The sequence below is a fragment of the Scylla paramamosain genome, chromosome 11, assembly GCF_035594125.1.
Source record: "Scylla paramamosain isolate STU-SP2022 chromosome 11, ASM3559412v1, whole genome shotgun sequence".
Taxonomy (NCBI): domain Eukaryota; kingdom Metazoa; phylum Arthropoda; class Malacostraca; order Decapoda; family Portunidae; genus Scylla; species Scylla paramamosain.
The window spans coordinates 28,203,523-28,229,417 of NC_087161.1; the positions used below are offsets into that span (position 1 = coordinate 28,203,523).

The window sequence follows — 25,895 nt, forward strand, 5'->3', positions numbered from 1 at the left end:
ATAATAATAATGCTGTCCTAAGATATTTGTTTATGAAGTAATGTACAACAGTCAGTCTTTGTACTGTAACGTATCTATACAAATATCACGAAACATATCAGTATTTAAAAGTGTAATAGAGTTGAACTTGCAAATAGGAACAAATGCATATACCACTAAACATACAACAGATAAGGAAATAAAACACTAATCAGCTGATACTACCACTCAACACCACACACTTTTATCAAGTGAGGTCAAGGCGATTTTGTCAACACCACTCACTCCCTGCCTCATACCGCGCGCCACAAAGCATGGCGGGAGAGGGACCTTGACAACGCCAACACACACACACACACACACACACACACACACACACACACACACACACGTTCAATATCTCCATTTCAAAACGTTATGGATTCTCACTAAAACCATTTTCGAAGACAACAGGGATGACAATTCTGATTCTCACGGGTGTTTGTGGTGATGAAACTCTCTTAACAGCACAGGACGTAGTAAATTTTGCTCCAGTACTGCCAAAAACTTTTCAGCCTTTCTCGGTCAGTGTTCAGAGCACCACCGTCCCTTTTCAGCCTCAAGTTATCTTTCTCCAATCATGAACACACCCGAGAACTAAAAGAACAATTAAAAGCACCTGACACAAGGCGCTGTGGAATACTAGAAGGTTGAAAATGCTCCCTGATGAGGACCCAGTAAGGCCAGTACTCAGAGATACTTTGCCCTTTCATCACGACTATTTTCAAAGGTCGTAGAAATTGTTAACCGGATTTCCAAGGATGTTTCTCCTATTAACAAAGTAGAAATCTTGTTAATCTGTCACTAGAACTATAAAAATAAATAAATAGATCGATAAAAACCAGCGTAACTTCGAGTCAAGCCTTTTGAACGTAGTGGAGGTGCGGCGCAGAAGTGTTTCAGAATATGGTCTTAAGCCTATGTTCAGAAACACTGCTCTCTCTCACCACGACTGTTTTCAAAAGCCACAGAGTTGATTAGCCGAGTTCCCAAGTGTTTTTCTGTTAATAATAAAGAAATCTCGTTAACCTGTCACTAGAACCATAAAACAACCCTTAAAAGCTTGCGTAACTTCAAGAATAACCTTTTGAATGTGGTAGAGGGGTGGCGTAGAAGTGTTTAAGAATAATCCTCACCCACACCACCCGCCGCGTTGGTACTCTCACTACTCTGGCTCTGCTGGCGCAAGGGTACACAGCAAATAGGGAACACAGGAAAGCAGAGACGCCACCTGCACCGCCATCATCCCCGCCACGCACACCAACACACGCACACACAGGATTTGACGTACGATTATCTTGTGATTTTGCAAGAAGATCTCTCTCTCTCTCTCTCTCTCTCTCTCTCTCTCTCTCTCTCTCTCTCTCTCTCTCTCTCTCTCTCTCTCTCTCTCTCTCTCTCTCTCTCTCAATAAATGAACATACACCCAGAGTTTGATGTGTGTGATTAGATACGTATTAGTTTTACATGAAGAGCCCCAGATCTCTCTCTCTCTCTCTCTCTCTCTCTCTCTCTCTCTCTCTCTCTCTCTCTCTCTCTCTCTCTCTCTCTCTCTCTCTCTCTCTCTCTCTCTCTCTCAATAAATGAACATACACACAGAGTTTGATGTGTGTGATTAGATACGTATTAGTTTAACATGAAGAGCCTCAGATATCTCTCTCTCTCTCTCTCTCTCTCTCTCTCTCTCTCTCTCTCTCTCTCTCTCTCTCTCTCCCCATTTCAGTGTGGGGAAAAACTAGACATAAAAGGAGCTTGAACGTAGAAGTGAGGCACACCAATCTACACCTCAACAAAACAGTTTAGTTTAATTAATTTCTCTATCACTCTTCTCCAAGGCAAACATTTTAGTCCTGGTATTATTTAAGTTTCTCCTATCACATTTCACACACCAAAACAGTTATTTCAGTCCTCGTATCATCTCTCTCTCTGTCTACCACTAAGGAAGCTGTACACGCCTGAGAACACTCATTCCACTGAACTTTTCTCATTTCCTGCTATAAACAAATGAATAAATAGAAGAAAATAATGTGATTCATATAGTGCACTGACATGGTACTATGAATACAATGCATCTAACAAATCTGTTGCTGCTGAAGAGGAAGAGGAAGAAAAGGAGAAGGAGGAGGAAGAGGAACAGGAAGAGAAGGAGATGGAGAATGACATTGACAAGATAGAACAAGAAATAATGCTTAAAAAAATTTATGTTCAACAAAGAGATAGGAAGGACTTGGTTCTCAAATAGAGTGGCTGATGAATGGAACAGACTCAATAATCAGGTAATTAGTGCTGAATCATTAGGGAGCTTTCAAAGACGATTAGACAAATTTATGGATAGGGACGATAGGTGGAAATAGGTGGGCATGTTTCATACAGGGACTGCCACGTGTAGGCCTGATGGCTTCTTGCAGCTTCCTTTATCTTATGTTCTACAATGATGAAGATATGAATGCAAAATTATGATATGAAAGTCGTATAGATGTCATACCTGGCAAGTAGGGATTACCAGGGAAGAGTGACAGTGGTGGGTACATTCCACTGTACATGTGGTGAGCAGACACTGTTCTCAACAAGCACTTGCACACACACCAAACAGGAAATGATCCCTGGGTGTATATGAAGGAGGGGAGGGTGTGCAGAACGCTCTAAAGGAATGTAATTACTGTAAAGCTGCAGACCAAAGACCTTATGTATACATAATGAACACAAAATGATCCCTAGCTGAGAAAACTTTAACATGGCATAAGCCTGAGAGATGAAAATGCAAAACTGTGTGTGTGTGTGTGTGTGTGTGTGTGTGTGTGTGTGTGTGTGTGTGTGTGTGTGTGTGTGTGTGTGTGTGTGTGTGTGTGTGTGTGTGTGTGTGTGTGTGTGTGTGTGTGTGTGTGTGTGTGTGTGTGTGTGTGTGTGTGTGTGTGTGTGTGTGTGTGTCAGAGTTCTTTTATCTTACAATGAACACTTTTCTTGTGGTGTCAAAATAATTCACTAACCAGTTTTCCTTATTTATTTATTTATTATTTTTTTTTTTTCATGCATTTCTTATACCAGGTAACAGTTTTCCCAATAGTACATGGAGGAGAGGCAGATGTGAAGAATGCTCTGTAGGTACAGAGTTACCATGCAGCTGTGGATAAAAGACTAGAGACATGTACCCAATGCAAAGATGATCAGAGGCATGCCTGATGAACTTAATCATTTTGCGGAATTAAGGAAAATGGAGATGGAGAGAGGGATAGAGTTTGAAAAACAGCATCACAAAGTAAAAAAAAAAAGAACAATGAAAAATATAAACAGAATGTGAACAATAAATGACAGATTTTTTGAGTAACATGGGACAATGTGCAAGATGAGAAAGCAGAGGATGTGTTTGGAATACTGTTTAAAGAGAATAAAGAGGCTGTAGAGGAAATAAAGCAACAGAACCTGGATGAACGAGATCCAGAGGATAGAAAGTACTGGCGACAACATATGAATAACCAAATGTAAATGAGATAAAGGCAAAGAAGAAGAAGAAGAAGAAGAAGAAGAAGAAGAAGAAGAAGGAAAAGAAATGGTAGGCTCACAGATGATGAAAGAAGGGAAATAGAACGTAAATGTTTTGTGATTTGCAGTTCAAGATGCAGCAAAACAAGATCTGTGAAACCTTCTCATGGAGTGATGGTTTGGGGGTTAGTCAGTGGTGCGGGTGGGTGGGAAGGTGTGTACTTCTTGCCCAAAGGTGAGAGTATGTGCTTTTTGCCTAAAGGTGAAACAAGAAGACAGGAAGGGCACATTTAAGTGCTAGAAAAACACGTGTTCATCATTTTGAGTTGCAATGGAGTGAAACTTTTCATGACACAAGAAACTGTCTAGAAATTGCTAAGTAAACAGGAAATTAACATGTTGGACTAGTCAGGGAACTAACATGATCTGAATCCATTTGAAAAACAACTGCAGAACACTATGAAAAGCAGTCAGGTTGTACACAACACATCATCTCTTCCAAAGCTCACTCAAGAAACAAAAACTATCATCCTCGGATAGAAATTTCTAACGCAACCTGGCACACTCTATGTCCAGATGAGTCAAAACAGTCCTTAAAGGCAGAGGACAGATGACAAAATACTAATACAGTGACAATGGATGTTTTCTTGTTTTATTAATGAGGCCTTCACATTTGTGTATAGTGGAAAGGCAGAGAACAGGGAACACTCAATATTTTTTGCTAACATTATAATAATGTTGGCATTTTTTACGTTCAGCAGGCATAAAGTTTAGTGCACTGGCTGAAGACTGTGTTGCTTTTATATTCACATGTGAGGATCTTCATATACCAACAGGGTTTCAGTTCCCAATCCCAAATTTGTCCTATTTTGGCCTCCCCCACCATAAAACCTGACTTTCCCACAAGGTGCCCAAGCTTGCTTGTCCTTGAAAGGGATGACAGTAGAATAGTAGCTGCTATTGGTAAGATTTACCACTATTTCTAATGGAAATAGTCTTCTCTCCTTGTAAAAGTAATTTTTCTTCCTGAGTTTCCCAAACAAAAAAAATCATGAAAATACCTGCTAAAAAAGCATAAAACATGTTGATTCCCAAAATGGATTCAAATCATGACCACTTTCACCTCATGATCTTAATCTGACTGCACATTCCAAATTAATAATCCTTGGGACCGGTAAGTAACTTATTCCCACCACATCATTCACTTGTCACAGAGGTCGGTTCAGATCACATCATGTCCTCTCACAATAATCTAGACTTCGACCACCTTTCCTTCAACAACCCTCTGCAAGCCGCGCCTCTGAGGGCGTGCGGCATGACCTGGCCAGCCCCACCATGCAAACACCTTACTGTTGAGCCAGTGTGTTGTGGTGCCGGTCACTCCTGAGTACCCCACAGATACACTCGTTGTCTTACTGTGGTGGTGAGTGGCGGTACATTTAATCGGCAGCACCCACAATGAAATGGTCGCCCCGCCCCGAGGTAATCCCGTGGCCTGGTGGGCGGCCGGGAGTCAATACCGCCCACCCTCCCGTCCAGCACTCACGGGTCATGTGTTGATGGGCCGCAGGGGGCGTGTCTCCCTCAATCCTGCATTCTCCAAATGATGACAGGGACAGTCATCCTCTAACTTCACAGAAATGGACAATCGATGAGTTTCAGGAGTCAGCAGCTGACCACCGTAAACACTGGGAAGACAGTCTCCCTCTCAGGACTAACCTCAGGGAACCTCGTTGTCCCGACTCGCGCCCTGGCGATCAATTCATTGACCAACTTTGGAGTGTACTCAGCTCCGCTTATTGCTGTGGAAAATCCAGCTTAAGATAATGCAGTAGTTTCCCGGTCTTTGTCTTATAGCAATTATGAAGATTTTTTTTTTAATTCTTTCTTTCCTTCTCTAATCAAGGCAATCATATAAAAGTGAAATAAGATGTTACATCGTTGCATAACGATTATAGGCCACCCAACATCTCTCTGTCTCTCTCTCTCTCTCTCTGGCTGACTATGGGTGGAAGAGTGACATGGAAACACGCAAGATATACCTCGTCTTCATGTATATTCCCGGAGCTCAGTGCTCGATGGCTGATATAAGTAGTGCATATCTAACAGAACATCTCATCAGAGAGAATGCTTCCACCACGAAATGCAGCCACGTCAGACCAGATGAGAGTGACTATAGATGATAAGAAGTAGTGAAGGCAACAAACTAAGCAACCCTCGCTGCAAAAGAACTATAAACATGCTTAAATTAAACTATCTAGCCGGACATACAGTTGCTAAGAGAGAGAGAGAGAGAGAGAGAGAGAGAGAGAGAGAGAGAGAGAGAGAGAGAGAGAGAGAGAGAGAGGATATTATAAGTACGTAACACTAGAAGAAAATTCTGTACATGAGCTATAGGCCTCATGCACCCGCTTTTTAGTCTTTCCATTAAAACTTGAGTTAAGAAGAAAAGCAAGTAGGATGGTTTAGCTTCGAAGGTGTCTTGGAATCTCTCTCTCTCTCTCTCTCTCTCTCTCTCTCTCTCTCTCTCTCTCTCTCTCTCTGAGCACATGAACATATTTACTGGTGGTGGGCTGACCGCGGGGAAGTTTCTACGATGAGTCATTATCATCACAGCTGACAACATAACATGCAGATATATGCCATAATCTTTCCTAGAACGGTAAGGCAATCCACAGGATGAATCATGCATCACACACACACACACACACACACACAGACACACACACATGTATATTTGAGTACAATTAAGAAATCCCATCATTAAGAGGTCACAACAGGAAATTAAACCAGAACAGCTAGGCAATAAGGATGCGTAGAAATAGTCTTCCAAACAGATCTGTTGGAAGTAAAGCAGGTGTGTGCAAACAATATACAAAACTTAAGGAAAATATGGTAATTTGATATTAAAACGAAAAGAACAGTACGAGCTTGTCTCAATCACAAGGCGTATGCAAAGAGTTGGATGGTTTAGCAAAAAATATACAAAAAGGCAGTGACAGCAAGAATGTGCATTAACTGATAGAAGGACTAGATGCATGGAGATACAGAGACAGGACATGCCTTGTAAACTACAACTCGATACAAACACCCACCCACCTACACACACACACACGCATGCACACATAACACTCACCACTTCCCGCAGCTCATAAAACGTTGACTCACCACAGGCAGCTCATTTTGTTATTTCACACTGTGTTATCGGGACGCTGAAACACTGCCCTTATCTCTCCTTATCACAAAATAGTCAGTTGGGTGGTTCCTGTAGCGCTCCAGTCATCCCTCCAATCTGTGTCTTGATTCAGGAGGACGCTGCCATCCATACACCTCTGCCCCTAACACTGAGATCCGTGATTACCAGCTCCACAGGTGTGCTGACTGTCCTTGGTATTGGCTGGTAGGTGACATCATAGCATACTGAAATGACATAAGAGTTTTCACCCATCGCTAGGTAAGACTGATTCACTTCAGAAATTTCACTGGCGATCCTTTCATTGCGTAGATCACGATTTTTAAAAGCTTCGCATTTTGTCCAGAAATAAGCAGTGTCTCGAAATTAGCAGGCTGAAGTTATTTCCGTAATCCCTTATCACTTATATATATATATATATATATATATATATATATATATATATATATATATATATATATATATATATATATATATATATATATATATATATATATATATATATATATATGTTTGTAGATTTTTGGAGTATAAAGTTACTTCCATAATAAGTACTCTGATGTACGTGCATTTAGTGTACTGTGTTAATATACACACTCCTCGGGAAAGGTAACAAGCAACAGCTTAATAAACCCCTTGACTTGCGCTACATACGTACGTACGCTGCCGTCGTTATCTTGTGCTGTCCCTATCATCCCTCATGCATGTAGGGTGTGGCCTCATTACTCTCTAAAGCTTTTCGCTGTTTTTTGAGACAGTTTCTTGATTAATCACAAGACACACTGGAACATTTTTTTTTTTTTTCATCATACAGCCATTTCAAAAAAAATTATAATTGCTAGGCATTGAAAAACCTAACCTTTTAATACGTCTTCTCAAACACAAAACTAATATATATATATATATATATATATATATATATATATATATATATATATATATATATATATATATATATATATATATATATATATATATATATATATATATATATATATATATATATATATATATATATATATATATATATATAAAATTTTAAAATCATCGTGGAAGTGTCCGTGGCATTTGAAATTTGTCGTGGTGAGAGAGCAAAGCATTTCTGGATGCAGGCCCAAGTTGCAGTTAGTTGACAAAAAAAAAAAAAAAAAAAAAAAAAAAAAAAGTGAGAACCCACGCACTAAGATATGTATATGGCAGTGCATCTTGTCTGAATTTTAATGTACCTACTATATTTGCACGTGCATCTTAAGTAGGTGGGAAAACACTATTTAACTACGAAGCAATATCATGAACTGTTATCCAGTAATGAGCTCTTTTCCTTCCAGAGTTGAGGGTTTGCGGTGAGCAGTGAGCACTGAGGAATCATGGGTCAGGGAGGAGAGGGTAGTGGCAGCATGGCGTGGTCCATCGTGTGGCTAATCATCCTACTGCTTGTAGGGTTCTGGCTGGCTGGACTGTGTGCCTTCCTTTATATCATCCTCAACATCTTTGCTGCCTGCATTGAGGGTCTGAATGTAAGTAGGTCTTAAGACTTGGTTAATTTTTTTTGCTCTTATTCCTTGAGGACTGGCACCTCAGTGGGCCTTTTATATATATATATATATATATATAGATTTTGTTGCCCTTACTCAGTGTCCCTCGGCCGCCATATACGCTCAGGAGGCCGGCCTGTTTAGGCCAAACTGAACGTGTGTGGGGTGTGTCAGTCTCCGGTTTGGGCGAGTCAGGCCTTCTCCATCCATCCATCCTTCCTAAATCCTATTAACTAGCTTCTCCATCCATCCATTCACCATTCTTTCTCAAGCATGCAAAAAACCCCTTGAATACTCTCTCCCTCTTCCCCTCAACAACTCTCCTCACATACCCTCCCTCTCCCCCCCATCACCCCCCCCCTTCTCCCAAGACTCCACCTTACTTGAAATACGCCGTGACAAATAACCTTAGAAATGGGGCGCGGTTCCTCTGAGCTCAGGCCGTCCCAGCAGTCCCGCGTGTTCCAGTTTTTACAAGAGATCCAGAGAAGGGTAAAACTGAAGAAGGTTTAGACGAAGTGAATGTATCAAGTGATGATTACGTTCTGTCAGGTCAGGCAACAGTCCTCCTGCTCGTCACAGAAGAGAGCGGAAGCTCCAAGCTTGTGGCTCTCGCGTAGGAAACGAAGTTTTGCTAAGATTTATATATATATATATATATATATATATATATATATATATATATATATATATATATATATATATATATATATATATATATATATATATATATATATATATAGTAGATAAGTAGATCACAATTTAAGTTCATAATTTGAATTTTATTACTAACGTCTGTATCTTATCTAATTGAACTAGTAATTTACTGTACTAAACCTAAGAGTAAACTACAGATAACAGTTACTTGAAGGACAGCCAGGAAGGATTACAACCAAGGATAGATAAAATAACGCCAGATTGTTGGTCCAGCACTGTCCTGAAAGCTGTCAGACCACAACCACAGTGTGTCTGATGCATCAATAACAAGGGTGTCAATACACACACCAAATCCTGCCAGTCTCCAAATGTCTTATCAAGAGAGAAATATTGTGAGGATGTAAAGATTCCTGGAACCTCTTTACAACAGTCCAGTATATGTAGGATACTCAAATAAATTAATGTACTGACAAGTAACTACATATTCAATGCCAGTTAACCTTAAGCCAGCAAAATTTCCAACAGTTTACAAGAATAAATGAACAAAACATGCATATATTTAAATCTTTATGACATCTGAGCATTAAACACAACATAATTGTATCCACATAATGACATCAAATATAACAAAGAGCACTGGATGAATCTGAATACACAATATACAGTAAAGGGACTTAGAGCCAACTGTACAGTGTGCAAAAGTTGAACTAAAATCATTCTCCTTTTTTCATAACAGCCTGTGTGTGAGATACTGCTGAAGGGAGTGCAAGCGACAGGGACGTGTGCCCAGTACATGGTGAAGGGCACACCCATCAGCGAGGCCTTCAAGTGAGGACGGCCTCCCTCTGAATGATGGCAACCCTGCTCAACAATCAGTTTGAATGGAGATCTGTTTTCTTTACAAATGCCAGGCATGCTGACAATGTTCATAAAAGATCTTAATTCTAGTGATTATGGTACAATGTGAAAGTGTGATAGACAGAGATGAGTTCTGGAAGCCAAGGGTCCTCTGGAATGTTTCCCCTGCAGCATGGAGATCTTCTATCACCTGTCTAATCTTCATCAGTGATTGCAGCATGCATGTTGTGTGTTATCTTTCAAGTTGATAACATAGTGTCTTTCCTTTTCCCCTCCTTTGTATCTTTACCACCAAGACACACTACACTGAATCATGCAAATCCTGTCTCCTCTTCCTCCATTCCACTATTACTCACTGAAAACACACCAATCACCTTCCTTTATTCCATACTTTTACCCTCCTTTCATTAGATATGTAAATATATTTTGCAGTATTAGTCACAAGGGAAAATATATGTACTGTAATTTTATAACTATAAGGGCTGCATCTCCTCCATCTTATGTTCTCGACTGAACAGAAACGTCAGCAAGCCATCGAGTCAGAAAATTATGTGTAAATGTTATTAAAGTAAGATTTAACTGAACTGCATTTCAAAAGTGAACATAAAATTATGCATACGATTTTTCTGGCAACAAGAGTTACCTGAAGAGCCTTCCATCAATGCAAAAATGAGGGTAACTTTAAGGGATAAGGGAGAAACACACCCTTCCACCTAGATATCTGTTATCACAGGTAACTGAGAGATAGCTGAGAGACCAACAACCCAGGGTTGAAACTTGTGCAGTCACACTCCACAATGTTCTCTACCTTACATCTATGACTCTCGCTAAGTCTGAGATTCCTTACCACCTTTCTCCCACCCAATAGTCCAATTTTTGTCCTTAAATATAAGTATATCAGCCTATATACCAGGCTAGCAATCCCACACAGGGCAGTCCAGACAAAGCACCATACAATTATAAGTCATTCACACTCTTAGCCCTGTCAGCCCCTGGTGGGAAGGGACAGTCTCATGGACCACCCCAGGAGCTTAGGCATAGCATACTTTCTTAAATACATGTACTGTACTATTAAGTCTTTTGAATACGGCACATTTGGCACATACCATACAAAATGCTGATGATCATAATCGTTGTACATGAGTAACTATAAGAAGTACATGTCATATGCTCCTTGTTAAGGGTTGATTAAAAGTACATACTTGATTTTCTCATATACATTTTGCCCAAGTACAAACATTACTTTTTAAAAATCTCAAGCTCACAAACTCAAAATCTTGCCCTATGTACAAGTACTTCTATACAGACCGAAACCTGGAGCAGGGAATGGAAAACTGTCTCCTGGTTCATGGTGGTTTCTTTCTGTGTCAGTTGTCTGGTGTACATATTCATAATTTTCTGGTCAACGGAATGACTTAGCTGCTGAGCATATATAATTTTAGCTGCTTCTCTCTTATAATTTCCAAGGCTACCACTCTAACTTTCTAGAAGAACTCTACCTTACTTTTTCTGTCTAGTGTTTAGTCTCACCTCCATCAAGATATAAGCCTTCAGGTTGGGATCCATCACATCCCTCTCTATAGTTCTCTCTGCTTCCAGTCCCCCATCACAGTAAAGGTCTGCTAACTTCTCTGCATACTCCACCCACACACAGTTGGGGCAGCCCGAGCCACAGCAGGTGGTGGGAGGTAGGACTTGCATATCACATTGTGGATTCCTGACCTCATAGGGGTTTGGCTGTCCAGGGTTACTCTTTGCTGAAGTGGCCTTGTCAGGTGATGGTGGTGCTTTGCTGCTTTTCCTCCTGGTGATGCTCTCAGTGACTGGGAAGGGTGTGGCAAAGCTTCTCCGATGTGCTGGGGTTACCCTGCGCAGGCAACACCATGCAGACATTGCTGCTGACGCTTCACTTCTACCTACTGACAAAAGAGTCTTAGTAATCAACGAAAAGAAGTTAAAATAGATTCTCTTTATGACTGGATCAATTGAATATATTCCTAAACAGTTGTGAACAGTTGTCATCACAGACTTCTCAGTTTTACACCAGCTTAAAATATGAAAAAAAGTTATTCTATAATTATTACGGCTTATAGACAGCTTGTAAGGGATTTATGCATTGGGTAAGTCCAGGTGTCTCTAACTGAAAAGAAGATAACAGGTCTGAATAAGAGGAGACTGCAGTGGATAGGAAATCTGCTTGATGATTAAAGACTGGGCAGGAAAGAGAGAGAGAGAGAGAGAGAGAGAGAGAGAGAGAGAGAGAGAGAGAGAGAGAGAGAGAGAGAGAGAGAGAGAGAGAGAGAGAGAGAGAGAGAGATGGGCCTATGAGGGAAAGGGACAACTTCAAAATGGAGCAATTACATCTGAAAGTTGATCATGTCATAAACTTACAGACACAAGCAATAGGGCTTTATAGAAATAACCCTAGCCTACTCATTCCCAAAGACTGTTTATTAATGGGTAAAGTAAGTATGATAACTCTTCAAATCATAGTTAATAGAATGAATCAGCAGTGAAATTAATAATGAACTGAATTAACATAAACCTGACCCAGTCCTCAAATGAAAGGGCTATTATTTCAATATTATCTGACCAATATTTTTATCTCCACTACGCAGTTAAACATCCCGACAATCCCACAACAGGCCAGGCAGCTCCAGCCAGCCTGTGAACTGTGGCCATTGTATCGTTTCTTAGGGACTCCTGTTCTTGCTCTCTCCTTTCCTGCATCCCTTTACTTTACCTGCAGGACCATTTTGCCTATACAAACTTCACTCCCACTCCTTCACGCTTCCCACTTCCTTCGCACTACTCCACTCACAGACAGGTCCCCTTCCGAGCTGTAGAGGCAAAATAACAATATCCAAACTCGCAGAATCACTGATACAGACACACCCCTTCAGAGCTGTGGAGGTAAAACAAACCCACAGATACATCCTCTCCGCAGCTGTGGAGCCAAAACAACCCCACAGACATAGACACACCCCCTCAGGAGCTGTGTAGGCAACACACACACTCACACACACACACACACTCTCGGCTGGCCACTCCTTCGGCTTCATGTCTGTACTTGTTACTACTTATGACTTAGTTTTCTTCATTCTGATTACGAAGAAAACAATAATTCGAAACCAGGGCTGTTTTAGATGGGGGTACGGGTGGCAATACCCCACCAAATTTTTTTTTATTGCCCCCCGATATCCAATATATATATATATATATATATATATATATATATATATATATATATATATATATATATATATATATATATATATATATTACAGGTGCGTTTTAATCAGCCAGTGACGTCACAAGACTGAACTCTCTGGGCCAGGATCCAAAAACTGTGTTCGGAACCGTATAATGCTGTGATGTAATGAAATATAAAATAATAAGATCAGCCGCGAAAATCTCGTAACAAACATATAACGCCTACGGTAGGTCGCGGCATAATAATAATAACCTTGTCAGGAGCATGCAGGACTTCCCGACACTTCGACCAACAACTGAACTGAACTGAATTCATATGCCAGGCCTATCTCACTACGGCTATACCATATACTAATCTTTCTATATCTCTCCTGTTGGCTTGTGGGTACGTGTATCCAGATAGATTAGATAAATAAATTTACTGGCAAGAGTCACAGATGTATTACAGATCACCAAGAAACACCAAATAACAAGGAAAACCTATATATACTATAACATGAAAAAGTAAAATTATATCAGTTATACCCCGGCTATCCTCTCAGTTCACATAAATGCTAGTTATCATCTCGACTACCTTGTCATTAACACGGATCCAAACTAAAGATTTACATGGCAGTCCGCTTCTTTATCACAGGCTTTATGTAAGGAAAGTAGACTCTCACTCGTATACGTGCTTATTATCCTGACTACCTCTCACTCACATGAATCCAGAGAAAGATTCGCCTTTCACTTAGCTACTTACGCTATGACAGGCTTTACGTAAGGGAAGCAAGGTAGAGTTCACGTACATGCCATACACTACACTTTTATTCACATATCTTGTCCCTCTAATGCAAGAGTTAACCACCATTCTCAATCATTCATCCGGTTTTCTGGTAAACTCTGAAACTCCCTGTGCCTGCTTATGTATTTCCTTCTTCTTATGACCTTCCTCTTTGACCTTGCTCTAGGAACTGGCTCCGCCTTAACGCTTTTTTTTTTCTCTCGTTCTTTGTGATGCTCTAGACCAGTGATCCTCTCACAAAAAAAAAAAAGGGTTATTATCCTGACTACCTCTTACGCGTACCCTAACTAACTACTCACCTGTCAATCCCCTATTTAATCTATGATAGGCATGTTCAGGAAAGCAAAGTAGAGTTTTCCACTATTTTCTTCTATTTGTCATTGCATTCATTACAAACATGTTACCCTCCCCTTCCTGTCCTTACGATGTCCAGTATTGTCAAACCGGACCACACAACACGAATACTAAATGAGAAAAACGAAACATTGCTGGTGTGGATAACTGCAACAGAGAGAGAGAGAGAGAGAGAGAGAGAGAGAGAGAGAGAGGAAAAAGAAACGAAAGAATGCGTAGTTCTCTCTCTCTCTCTCTCAAGTGTAAGCGCAACTCTGGGAGACACGTACATAGTGAAGACTGCTGTCACTGTCCCTATGGCAACAAAGCTCCAACTGATCACTAATGCTACTATGTACAAAGTCCTTAACTAGATCACAGTCCATGGGGGAGGTAGATTGGAGAGCATACAGTGCAGCCTGACTGTTAACAAAGAATACATCCTTACGGAGAGATGCCACAATATGGAGCGCCTCCAGAACAGCATACAGTTCTGCCCTAGTGGAGGACATGTGTGCAGGAGCCGCCTGGAAACCTCAATGTCAGTGTAGTGATTGGCAAAAATGTAGTCGCGGATGAACAGCCTACATCCGGACCTGCTGCCATTGACTGAACCATCACAATAAACATGGATAGCCTGAACGTGGGGGTACTTGGACAATTTAGTCATGAACATTTCTTGCAGCACATTTGGGAGCCAGTCCCTCTTGGGCTGATGCAGTGAGTGAATACCAACACTGACACGGTAAGGGTTCCAAACGGGTTGGAGCGGTGACATAACAACGTTAATACAGGCCTCGGCTATACCTACACTTGTAAGAATTCCCAGTATCTTCCTGAGGTATGGAGTTGTACGAGTCCGAGGATCACGATACAGGGGGTCAGTGATCCCTTCAGAGAGTCGGACCCCGTGCATAGCATCCGACCAACAGTACGACAAGTAATTTCCTGTATCCTACACATAATGCTTGGCAGTGCAGTTCAGCTCTGAGGACCTCAATCCGAGCAGTCCTTGGGCATCCCAAAATTATTCTCATGTCGAGAGAATTATTTTATCACACAGCCTTCAAACATAAATCATTAGCAAAGAAATACACACCATAATTTTACAACTCAAAAACCTCAAAAATGCTACAAAAAATAACGAAAAAAAAAAACAGAATAAGAAAAACATGTAGACGAAATACACCAAAACAAAAAAATTTGGCCCCGCGATCTCCGACGAATGTAAACAAGACTTCGCCAGTAATTTCTTCATTGTTACTCGTTCACAGACGGCAAGTTCTGTGACTCCCTCCCTCTCCCTCTCCCTCGCCCTCACAAGATGTCGGTGCAGATAGAAAAGAGGCGCTATGAGTGTTCTGCCCTCCCGCGCGGCTGGAAAAGAGAGGAAGTGCTGAGGAAAACTGGGCTGACTTGCGGTAAAGTAGATGTGTATTATTACAGGTAAGTGTGTGTTTGTGTTTATGTTTCCCTCCCTCTCTCTCTCTCTCTCTGACAAATAAACCTAAAACAGCAAAAATCTACGAAATTATTAAAAAAATGACAATCTCTCTCTCTCTCTCTCTCTCTCTCTCTCTCTCTCTCTCTCTCTCTCAGCCCCAATGGCAAGAAGTTCCGAAGCAAGCCCCAGTTGACCCGCTACCTCGGTGACACTGTTGACCTTTCCTCCTTCGACTTTCGGACTGGGAAGGTCAACCCAATGCTGGCGAGGAAGAACAAGAAGCCCCGTGGTACCCTCTTTGATTACAGGTGTGTGTGTGTGTGTGTGTGTGTGTGTGTGTGTGTGTGTGTGTGTGTGTGTGTGCGCGCGCGCGCGCGCCCCTGCACCACTACTACTACTACTACTACTACTACTACTACTACTACTACTACTACTACTACTACTACTACTACTACTCCCCCAACAGCCGTGGAATGCGTAACGATGCAGCTCTGGTTCCCCCCATCCGCCAGACAGCCAGCATATTTAAACAGCCAGTTACAGTAGTAAAGACCCAGCCATCCAGCAAGGTCAAGGCTGACATGAAGCACGGGTCACAGGACAAGCCAAAGCAGGTCAGCAGGGGTCACGGAAGGAGGAAAAGGTTGGAAGAGGGTCATGGGGGGTAGGAAAAGGTCATAAAAGGGTTGGAAAGGGTTATTTGTTATGTCAGAGGTCATGGGGAAAGGGAGAGGGTCAGTGAAGAGGTCACAGGAGAGAGAGAGAGAGAGAGAGAGAGAGAGAGAGAGAGAGAGAGAGAGAGAGAGAGAGAGAGAGAGAGAGAGAGAGAGAGAGAGAGAGAGAGAGGTCATCACAGGGGGCTGAAAAATTGGTCTTGTTCATTTTGTTGTTGTTGTTATTGTTCTTGTTCAGCTTGTTAAACTATCCCTGGAACCTTGAAAACCCCAGTAACTTCCACTGCAGCTTGTTAAACTATTCCTGAAACCTTGAAAACTCCTTGAAAACAACTTTGAAAACACCTTTGCAACCCTTGTAACTTCAACTACAGCCTTCGGACAGTAGTGAGGATGCCTTAGTGAGGAGGTGGCAAAAGTGACACACACCCTCCCTGACACCTTCTCTAACCCACAGCTGTTCTGGGAGAAAAGACTGCAGGGTTTACAAGCTCTGGACGCCCAAACTTCCGTGTTGAGAAACGTCGACTTACCCGCTGCTCTGAAGGCTGTGGGGCCGAATGTGGAGGACCAGACTGTTCTGCAGGTGTGTATGGGTGGAGAGAGAGAGAGAGAGAGAGAGAGAGAGAGAGAGAGAGAGAGAGAGAGAGAGAGAGAGAGAGAGAGAGAGAGAGAGAGAGAGAGTGAGAGAGAGAGAGAGAGAGAGAGAGAGATGCTTTTGTGTGTGTATAAGTGTGTGAGAAAAAATGGTGATTTCAAAGAAGCTACTATTACTATTACTACTACTACTACCCGCTGCTACTACCACTACTACTACTACCCGCAGAGTGTTGCCACAGCCCTCCACGTGTTTCCTGGCCCCATTACCGGCCAGACCGAGGCGAGACATTACTTAGAAAAGAACCCTGGAGTGTTTTTGAACCCGTCACAGCACTCTCGTCATTGTAAGTATGTTTGTAAGTGTTTGTGTGTTTGTAAGTTTGTGTGAGTGTGTGTATGTGTTTTGTAAGTGTTTGGAAGTGTTGAAGTGTTGTGTGACTGTCTGTAAATGTTCGTGTGTGTGTGTGTGTGTGTGTGTAATCATCATCATCATTATTTATTATTATTATTATTTTGCGTTTCAGTCGGTGCAAATAGAAAATGAGGACATAGCAAGACAGGAAGAGAGAGTGGGTCTTGCTCGACACCAGCTGGAGAAGGCATTGAGGGAGCTGCAGCCGTATGAGAGAGAGAGAGAGAAAGAGAGATTTTGTATGTATAACTGTTCTTGCTCTCTCTCTCTCGCTCTCTCTCTCTCTCTCTCTCTCTCTGCTCTCTCTCTCTCTCTCTCTCTCGCTCTCTCTCTCTCTCTCTCTCTCTCTCTCTATATATATATATATATATATATATATATATATATATATATATATATATATATATATATATATATATATATATATATATATATATATATATATATATATTTCTTTTGTCTGTCTGTATGTCTGTGTGTCTGTCAGTCTTTACAACCTTTGATAATAATAACTAAAAATAATAATAATAATAATGATAATAATTGTAATCTTGATAATGTTTGACAGTAATAAAAAGAATTATTTGTAATTACAAGTTTATTGATTACATACCATACTGAGAGAGAGAGAGAGAGAGAGAGAGAGAGAGAGAGAGAGAGAGAGAGAGAGAGAGAGAGAGAGAGAGAGAGAGAGAGAGAGAGAGAGAGAGAAATACAACAAATTTTAACACAACACAAAAAGATATTACTTCTTTATTTATAAGTGTAAATAAAAATACATTAGTACTACTTCTACTACTACTACTACTGCTACTTTCAGGACACACATATATACTAGAGAATAAGAAGAGGTGAAGAAAATGGTGAAAAAATTGTAAAAAAAAAAAAAAAGTGAAAGAAATTAAAGGGAAATGGTGAAAAAAATAACGAACAGTGAAAAAAATGAGAAAAAATGAAGAAAGAGTGAAGAAATAAAAAAAAATGGTTGTTGTAGGAGGTACACACCCTCACAAACACTGCCATAACCCTCCCAAACACTGCCACAGCCTCCCAAACATTGCTACATCAACCCAAACATTGCCTATACCCTCCCAAACACTGCTACACCCTCCCAAACACTGCCACAACCCTCCAAAACATTGCCACACCTTCCCAAAACACTGTCACACTCTCCTAAAACACTGCCACACCCTCCCAAACACTGCCACACCCCTCACAAACACTGCTACACCCCTTGAAACACTACCACAACCTCCCAAACACTGCCACACCCTCCCAAAGACCACAAAACACCTCTAAAAACACCCAAACAGACCTTAAACTTTTGCTACGTTCCTTCTTGACCATCGACAGACATACATAGCATTGCCAAAACGTCTGCATATATTCTATCCCCGGGCCTGCACCCACTCACTAGGGTAGGCGGCACAGGTGAGGGCTGACAGCGCACTGCAACACATGTCCTTTTAAATCCTCCTCCCCATCTCTCACTGCAAGATTAGGTTGGGTTAGGTTAAGTTAGGTAAAGATTAGGTGAGGTTAGGTCAGGGATGATTTAACAGAGCAAAATAAAGAAAGAGAGATGAAGAAAAGAAAGGATAAGAGAATGAAATGAAAAAATAAATTAATTAGGTGTTTTATTTACTTTTTTTAATGACTAATGTTTTAAGAATATTTGAGTGAATTTAAAACAAGAAAACTAAAAATTAAAGAAAAAATCTGCATTACTCTCTCTCTCTCTCTCTCTCTCTCTCTCTCTCTCTCTCTCTCTCTCTAAGGAAATAAAAATTTTATAAAAACAACAACAACAACTACTACTACTACTACTACTACTACTACTACTACTCACCCTGGAGTAGGCTGGGGTGTGGGGTGAGGCAGGTAGATTGAGTTGATTTAATGTTTTTTTGTCTTTTTTTTTATTGTTTGTTATGTGCTTATGTTTAATTCATATTTTATCACCATCTGTACACTAAAAGACAGAGCAACACACACACACACACACACACACACACACACACACACATACCCCATCACCATATGTGTAATGAAAGAAAGGGCAACTCACACACACACACACACACACACACACACACTGCATCACCATCTGTACAACGAAAGATAAGGCAACACACCAACACACACACACACACTGCAACACCATCTGTACAATGAAAGATAAGGCAACACACACACACACACACACACACACACACACACACACACACACACACACTGCATCACCATCTGTACAACGAAAGATAAGGCAACACACCAACACACACACACACACACACTGCAACACCATCTGTACAATGAAAGATAAGACAACACACCAACACACACACACACACACACACTGCAACACCATCTGTACAATGAAAGATAAGGCAACACACCAACACACACACACACACCACACACTGCATAAGCATATGTACAACGAAAGACAAGGCAACACACACACACACACACACACACACACACACACACACACACACAAACAGGAGGAGGCAGTAGACACCTGCCGAAACGATAATTACTCCCAGTCAGGTCTAAAGCACTATTCAGGGGGTGCTGTGAACTTATCATTAAACCCAGCTGTGACCTCACTAAACGTTTCTCTTTGTGTCTCACAACACAAGGGGGCAGTCACAGCCTGCCCTCTAAAGACAACTCTCTTCCTCCACACAAAACTACAAGCATCTAATAACACACACACCCTTCACTCATAAATTTTCAAATCATCATGGCGACTCCTACACCAGCCTCAGAGTCCCCATCTGGGGAGGGGACCATAAATGTCCCCAGGTCGGACTGCCTTTCTGTCGACGACCCTAAGTATCTTGACACCCCCTCAACTTTTTCTTCATTAGCTTTTGAAACATTCGCGGTCTAAGATCTAATTTTCAATCTGTAGAACACCACCTCTCCTCTTCTAAATCTCATCTTCTTTTCCTCACTGAAACTCAGGTGTCTTGAGGCAACTGACTGTAGCCCCTTTTCTGTTCCCTCCTACTTTCTCTATCCTCATTTTCGATCCAAAGCTGGATGCTGCGTTTATGTGCACAATGACTTAACCTGCTCTCGTGCCCACGCCCTTGAATCTTCCGAGTTTTCCACCATCTGGCTACGACTACAGAGTCACCCTCATACTAAATTTATCTGTGCTGTATACCTCTCACCTAACTCCTCTGACTCTAAGAATTTCTTTGACTACTTAACTTCCAAAGTGGAGCACATTCTGACCCTCTTCCCTTTTGCAGAGATCTCCATTCTTGGAGACTTCAATGTTCACCACCAGCTTTGGCTTTCCTCTCCCTTCACTGACCATCCTGGTGAACTAGCCTACAACTTTGCATATTTTTTTTATTGGATTTTTGTTGCCCTTGGCCAGTGTCCTTCCTACATAAACACACACACACACACACACACACACACACACACACACACACACACACACACACACACTGCATAAGCATATGTACAACGAAAGACAAGGCAACACACACACACACACACACACACACACACACACACACACACACACACTGCATAAGCATCTGTACAACGAAAGACAAGGCAACACACACACACACACACACACACACACACTGCATAACCATATGTACAACGAAAGACAAGGCAACACACACACACACACACACACACACACACTGCATAAGCATCTGTACAACGAAAGACAAGGCAACACACACACACACACACACACACACACACACACACACACACACACACACACACACACTGCATAAGCATCTGTACAACGTAAGACAAGGCAACACACACACACTGCATCACCATCTGTACAACGAAAGATAAGGCAACACACACACACACACACAAACACACACACACACACTCACACACACACACACACACACACACACACACCTTGAAATACCTTGAAAAAAAAAAAAAACACTGAATATTTACTGGGAGGGACTGGAAGGGATTTAGGGAAGGTACCACTCTGATGATCTCACGGCTGGGGGCTTGTGACGTCACGGGGGGGGTTGATGACGTCACAGGGACCGTTTTTTACGTACGTACGTATTTCATTTTGAAAATGACCCCTCTAAAAAACGCAGCTAGACAGGAATGCTTTATAAATTCAGACTTGCCACACTTTTTAACTAATGCCAAAAATAACAACACATTTCAAAACGCAGTAGTATTAAAGATATTTAAAAAGAAGTATCTGGAAACTGTTGGAACCTTCACCCCATTTAAAATCGTTCAAATGTCCACCAATTCTGGCTTAAACATAACGGAAAACACTTTAAAAAATCTGAACTATTTTTTAAAACCATTTAAAGTGAGCTACAAGCACAAATAAAAAATCTACCGAAAAAAAAATTAAATATTATTGGAAGTTGAACACGAATAAAAACAAGTGTACGGTGCACGCATTTCACTGAGCGGGACGGCAACACACTTAAAAAAACACCAACTATTTTTTAAAACCAATAAGAACCTAGTATAGGCTGAAATAAAAAATTTAGTTTGGGGACCGTAAAAAAATACGCCGAAAACGGCCCTCTTATTTACACAAAAACAACGCCAAAATCACCACTTTTCACGCAACACACGCGCTCAAATAACTTAAAAAACAACAAAATATTTTTACAAACCATAAAATCTTAACTAGAAGCCGAAATAAAATACTTAGGAAATAAAAAAATAATATTGGAACCGGAGGGGGCTGGGGAGCCTTATCCAAGATGGCCGTGGGGGGCCAGTGGAGGGGACGACCAACCCTTCTCACTCATTTAAACCCTCGCCAAACTTAAACTAAGTAATGGCAGGTATATCTAATGAGCGGATATTAAAGCTTGGTCAAGTGGCTCCGCTTTGCGACAGTATTGGTTTAAAACACTCACAGATAAGATAGATAATGGCTAATAAATAGAGACGACCCAGATTGATTACATTCTCATTAAGTTAAATTTTACGATTTTTAGCAACAAGACGAGGCTGACACAGGGATATATTGTGCTGGGGGTTAGGTGAGATGTGTTAAAATGAGTTAAAACCGTGGATTGTTCAGTTATTCATTAAAAAGTTACGTTAAGTTACCTAAATTTATTCTAACACTTCCTGACCTTACCTTCCCTGTGGTGGTGATGATGGTGACGCCTCCTCGTCACTATGGCTGGCTGTCTAGCACCTTCTCACAGCCAAACTTTTCTTTATTTTGCTTGTTTTCACCCACTGCTGCCTTCAGTGTCCACTGCTAGAGCCCACGCCTTCCTCATTACCATCTAAAGAAAGTTTAACTCATGGGTAAGCCTTGGCAGCCACTGTGTAGACGTGGTTACAGTCACACACAAAAAAAACAAAAACAAACAAAAAAAAAAAATTCTGTCAGGCTGGGAGTTGAAACAGACGCGTACTAACACTACCGATAGAAGCGACACACTGACTGTTTAACCTGTCAGACTCAGTTTTTTTGTGTATTCTCCTGGTTTAAATGTTTCAGGAGCTTTTTTTTGTTTATTTTTTCGTCTTTTTATGTTTTATTAATTGTTTTTCTATAGTTTGAGGAAGTTTATTACGGTTTTGAGAAATTGTTTGGTGTTTTGAATTGTATGGCCAAGTATATGGTATGATAAAACTAATGTTTGCCTTCATTTTCCATGTATTTGTGCTGTGTTTTTATTTATTTTTTATTTATTTTTTAACGTAAGAGGCTCACTGGCCAAGGGAAACGAGATAGAGGGAAAAATAAATAATCCCACAGAGATGTCAGTCCCAAAAGAGATGTCGAGAGAATTATTTAATCATACAGCCTTCAAACATAAACCATTAGCAAAGAAATACATACTATAATTTTTTTACTAAAAAAATAATAAAAATAAAACAAAAACAACGAACAAAACAAAGAATAAAAAACATGTAGACGAAATACACCAAAATAAAACACTTTGGCCCCGCGACCTCCGACTTGAATGTAAACAAGACTCCGCCAGTAACTTCATTGTTACTCGTTCACAGACGGCAAATTCTGTGACTCTCCCTCCCTCTCCCCCTCCCTCGCCCTCACAAGATGTCGGTGCAGATAGAAAAGAGGCGCTATGAGTGTTCTGCCTCCACGCGGCTGGAAAAGAGAGGAAGTGCTGAGGAAAACTGGGCTGACTTGCGGTAAAGTAGATGTGTATTATTACAGGTAAGTGTGTGTTTGTGTTTATGTCTCTCTCTCTCTCTCTCTCTCTCTCTCTCTCTCTCTCTCTCTCTCTCTCTCTCTCTCTCTCTCTCTCTCTCTCTCTCTCTCTCTCTCTCTGACAAATAAACCCAAAACCAAAAATCTATGAATTAAAAAAAAATTACAAAACCCTCTCTCTCTCTCTCTCTCTCTCCCTCCTCCTCTCTCTCTCTCCTCTCTCTCTCTCTCCTCTCTCTCTCTCCTCTCTCTCTCTCTCTCTCTCTCTCTCAGCCCCAACGGCAAGAAGTTCCGAAGCAAGCCCCAGTTGACCCGCTACCTCGGTGACACTGTTGACCTTTCCTCTTTCGATTTTCGGACTGGGAAGGTCAACCCAATGCTGGCGAGGAAGAACAAGAAGCCCCGTGGTACCCTCTTTGATTACAGGTGAGTGTGTTTGTTTGTTTGTTTGTAGTGTAAGTGTAAGCATTTTTTTCTTATTCATATTTTTTTCTCTCTCTAGGTAATGTGTGTGTGTTTGTTTGTTTGTTTGTTTGTTTGCTTGCTTGCTTGTGTGTGTGTGTGTGTGTGTGTGTGTGTGTGTGTGTGTGTGTGTGTGTGTGTGTGTGTGTGTGTTTAAGCTAACCTAACTTAACCTAATCTCATTAACTACAGGTGTGTGTGTGTGTGTGTGTGTGTGTGTGTGTGTGTGTGTGTGTGTGTGTGTGTGTGTGTGTGTGTGCACGCGCGCGTGCACCTGCACTACTACTACTACTACTACTACTACTACTACTACCTCCCCAACAGCCGTGGGATGCGTAACGATGCAGCTCTGGTTCCCCCCATCCGCCAGACAGCCAGCATATTTAAACAGCCAGTTACGGTAGTAAAGACCCAGCCATCCAGCAAGGTCAAGGCCGACATGAAACACGGGTCACAGGACAAGCCAAAGCAGGTCAGCAGGGGTCACGGAGGGAGGGAGAAGTTAGTAGAGGGTCATGAGGGGTAAGAAAGGGTTATAGAAGGGTTGGAAAGGGTTATTTGTTAGGTCATAAGGAGAGGGAGAGGGTCAGTGAAGAGGTTACAGGTCACAGGAGAGAGAGAGAGAGAGAGAGAGAGAGAGAGGAGAGAGAGAGAGAGAGAGAGAGAGAGAGAGAGAGAGAGGTCATAACAGGGGGCTGAAAAATTGGTCTTGTTCATTTTTTTTTTTTTTTTTGTTATTGTTCTTGTTCAGCTTGTTAAACTATCCCTGGAACCTTGAACACCCCCAGTAACTTCCATTACAGTCTGTTAAACTATCCCTGGAACCTTGAAAACCCCAGTAACTTCCACTACAGCCTGTTAAACTATCCCTGGAACCTTGAAAACCCCAGTAACTTCCATTACAACCTGTTAAACTATCCTTGGACCTTGAAAACCCCAGTAACTTCCACTGCAGCCTGTTAAACTATCCCTGGAACCTTGAAAACTCCTTGAAAACACCTTTGAAAACACCTTTTCAACCCTTGTAACTTCAACTACAGCCTTCGGACAGTAGTGAGGATGCCTTAGTGAGGAGCTGGCAAAAGTGACACACACCCTCCCTGACACCTTCTCTAACCCACAGCTGTTCTGGGAGAAAAGACTGCAGGGTTTACAAGCTCTGGACGCCCAAACTTCTGTGTTGAGAAATGTCGACTTACCAGCTGCTCTGAAGGCTGTGGGGGCCGAACGTGGAGGACCAGACTGTGCTGCAGGTGTGTATGGGTGTGGGAGGGGGAGAGAGAGAGAGGGGTGTTTTTGTGTGTGTATAAGTGTGTGTGAGAAAAAATTGTGATTTCAAAGAAGCTACTATTACTATTACTAGTACTACTACTGCTCCTACTATCACTACTACTACTACCCGCAGAGTGTCGCCACAGCCCTCCATGTGTTTCCTGGCCCCATTACCGGCCAGACAGAGGCGAGACATTACTTAGAAAAGAACCCTGGAGTGTTTTTGAAACCCGTCACAGCCTCTCGTCATTGTAAGTATGTTTGTAAGTGTTTGTGTGTTTGTAGGTGTGTGTGAGTGTGTGTATGGTGTTTTGTAAGTGTTTGGAAGTGTTGAAGTGTTGTGTGATTGTTTGTAAATGTTCGTACAGTGTGTGTGTGTGTGTATGTATGTGTGTATCATCATCATCATTATTTATTATTATTATTATTTTGTGTTTCAGTCCGTGCAAATAGAAAACGAGGACATAGCAAGACAGGAAGAGAGAGTGGGTCTTGCTCGACACCAGCTGGAGAAGGCATTGAGGGAGCTGCAGCCGTAGAGAGAGAGAGAGAGAAAGAGAGAAATTTTCTATGTATAACTGTTTTTGCTTTCTCTCTCTCTCTCTCTCTCTCTCTCTCTCTCTCTCTCTCTCTCTCTCTCTCTCTCTCTCTCTCTCTCATCTCATCTCATCTCTCCTCTCTCCTCTCTCTCTCTCTCCTCTCTCTCTCTCTCTCTCTCTCTCTCTCTCTCTCTATATATATATATATATATATATATATATATATATATATATATA

General features: G+C 41.4%; 5 protein-coding genes across 12 annotated transcripts in view; 2 read left to right on the forward strand and 3 right to left on the reverse strand.

Annotated features, from left to right (window-relative positions):
• Positions 1–6,807, reverse strand: part of LOC135105180 (apoptosis-resistant E3 ubiquitin protein ligase 1-like) — a 50,905-nt gene extending 44,098 nt beyond the window's left edge. Inside the window, exon 1 of one of the 6 annotated variants that reach the window (XM_064013264.1) lies at positions 6,667–6,807. The gene's annotated coding sequence lies outside the window, so the exon portion shown is untranslated. The other 5 variants (XM_064013261.1, XM_064013265.1, XM_064013260.1 and 2 more) reach the window with 5 other exon arrangements.
• LOC135105183 (chitinase-3-like protein 1) overlaps positions 1–21,192 on the reverse strand; it is a 109,074-nt gene extending 87,882 nt beyond the window's left edge. The window contains exon 1 of the mRNA XM_064013269.1: positions 21,117–21,192. The gene's annotated coding sequence lies outside the window, so the exon portion shown is untranslated. The remainder of the gene's footprint in view (positions 1–21,116) is intronic.
• LOC135105186 (uncharacterized) lies at positions 6,731–10,947 on the forward strand. Of its 2 annotated transcripts, none has more exons than XM_064013276.1 (3): positions 6,731–6,870; positions 8,020–8,208; positions 9,620–10,947. In XM_064013276.1, the coding sequence occupies exons 2-3, from the start codon at positions 8,059–8,061 to the stop codon at positions 9,713–9,715; spliced, it is 246 nt and encodes an 81-aa protein (XP_063869346.1). In that variant the 5' UTR covers positions 6,731–6,870; positions 8,020–8,058; the 3' UTR covers positions 9,716–10,947. The 2 variants fall into 2 exon arrangements, with proteins under 2 accessions (XP_063869346.1, XP_063869345.1); XM_064013275.1 differs by having other exon boundaries at positions 6,759–6,898.
• On the reverse strand, positions 10,944–14,668 carry LOC135105185 (oxidoreductase-like domain-containing protein 1). 2 transcript variants are annotated; one of them, XM_064013273.1, is made up of 2 exons: positions 14,520–14,668; positions 10,944–11,660 (listed from the first exon to the last, which is right to left on the reverse strand). In XM_064013273.1, exons 1-2 carry the CDS (start codon positions 14,581–14,583, stop codon positions 11,242–11,244), a joined length of 483 nt encoding a protein of 160 aa, XP_063869343.1. In that variant the 5' UTR covers positions 14,584–14,668; the 3' UTR covers positions 10,944–11,241. The 2 variants fall into 2 exon arrangements, with proteins under 2 accessions (XP_063869343.1, XP_063869344.1); XM_064013274.1 differs by having other exon boundaries at positions 10,944–11,657; positions 14,520–14,660.
• Positions 15,224–25,745, forward strand: LOC135105184 (methyl-CpG-binding domain protein 2-like). The gene is given in 8 exon segments (XM_064013272.1): positions 15,224–15,517; positions 23,659–23,811; positions 24,172–24,319; positions 24,971–25,066; positions 25,068–25,100; positions 25,253–25,345; positions 25,347–25,370; positions 25,560–25,745. Coding segments are annotated over 8 exon segments (768 nt in total). The 5' UTR covers positions 15,224–15,395; the 3' UTR covers positions 25,659–25,745.
• Positions 25,746–25,895: the final 150 nt, after the last annotated feature.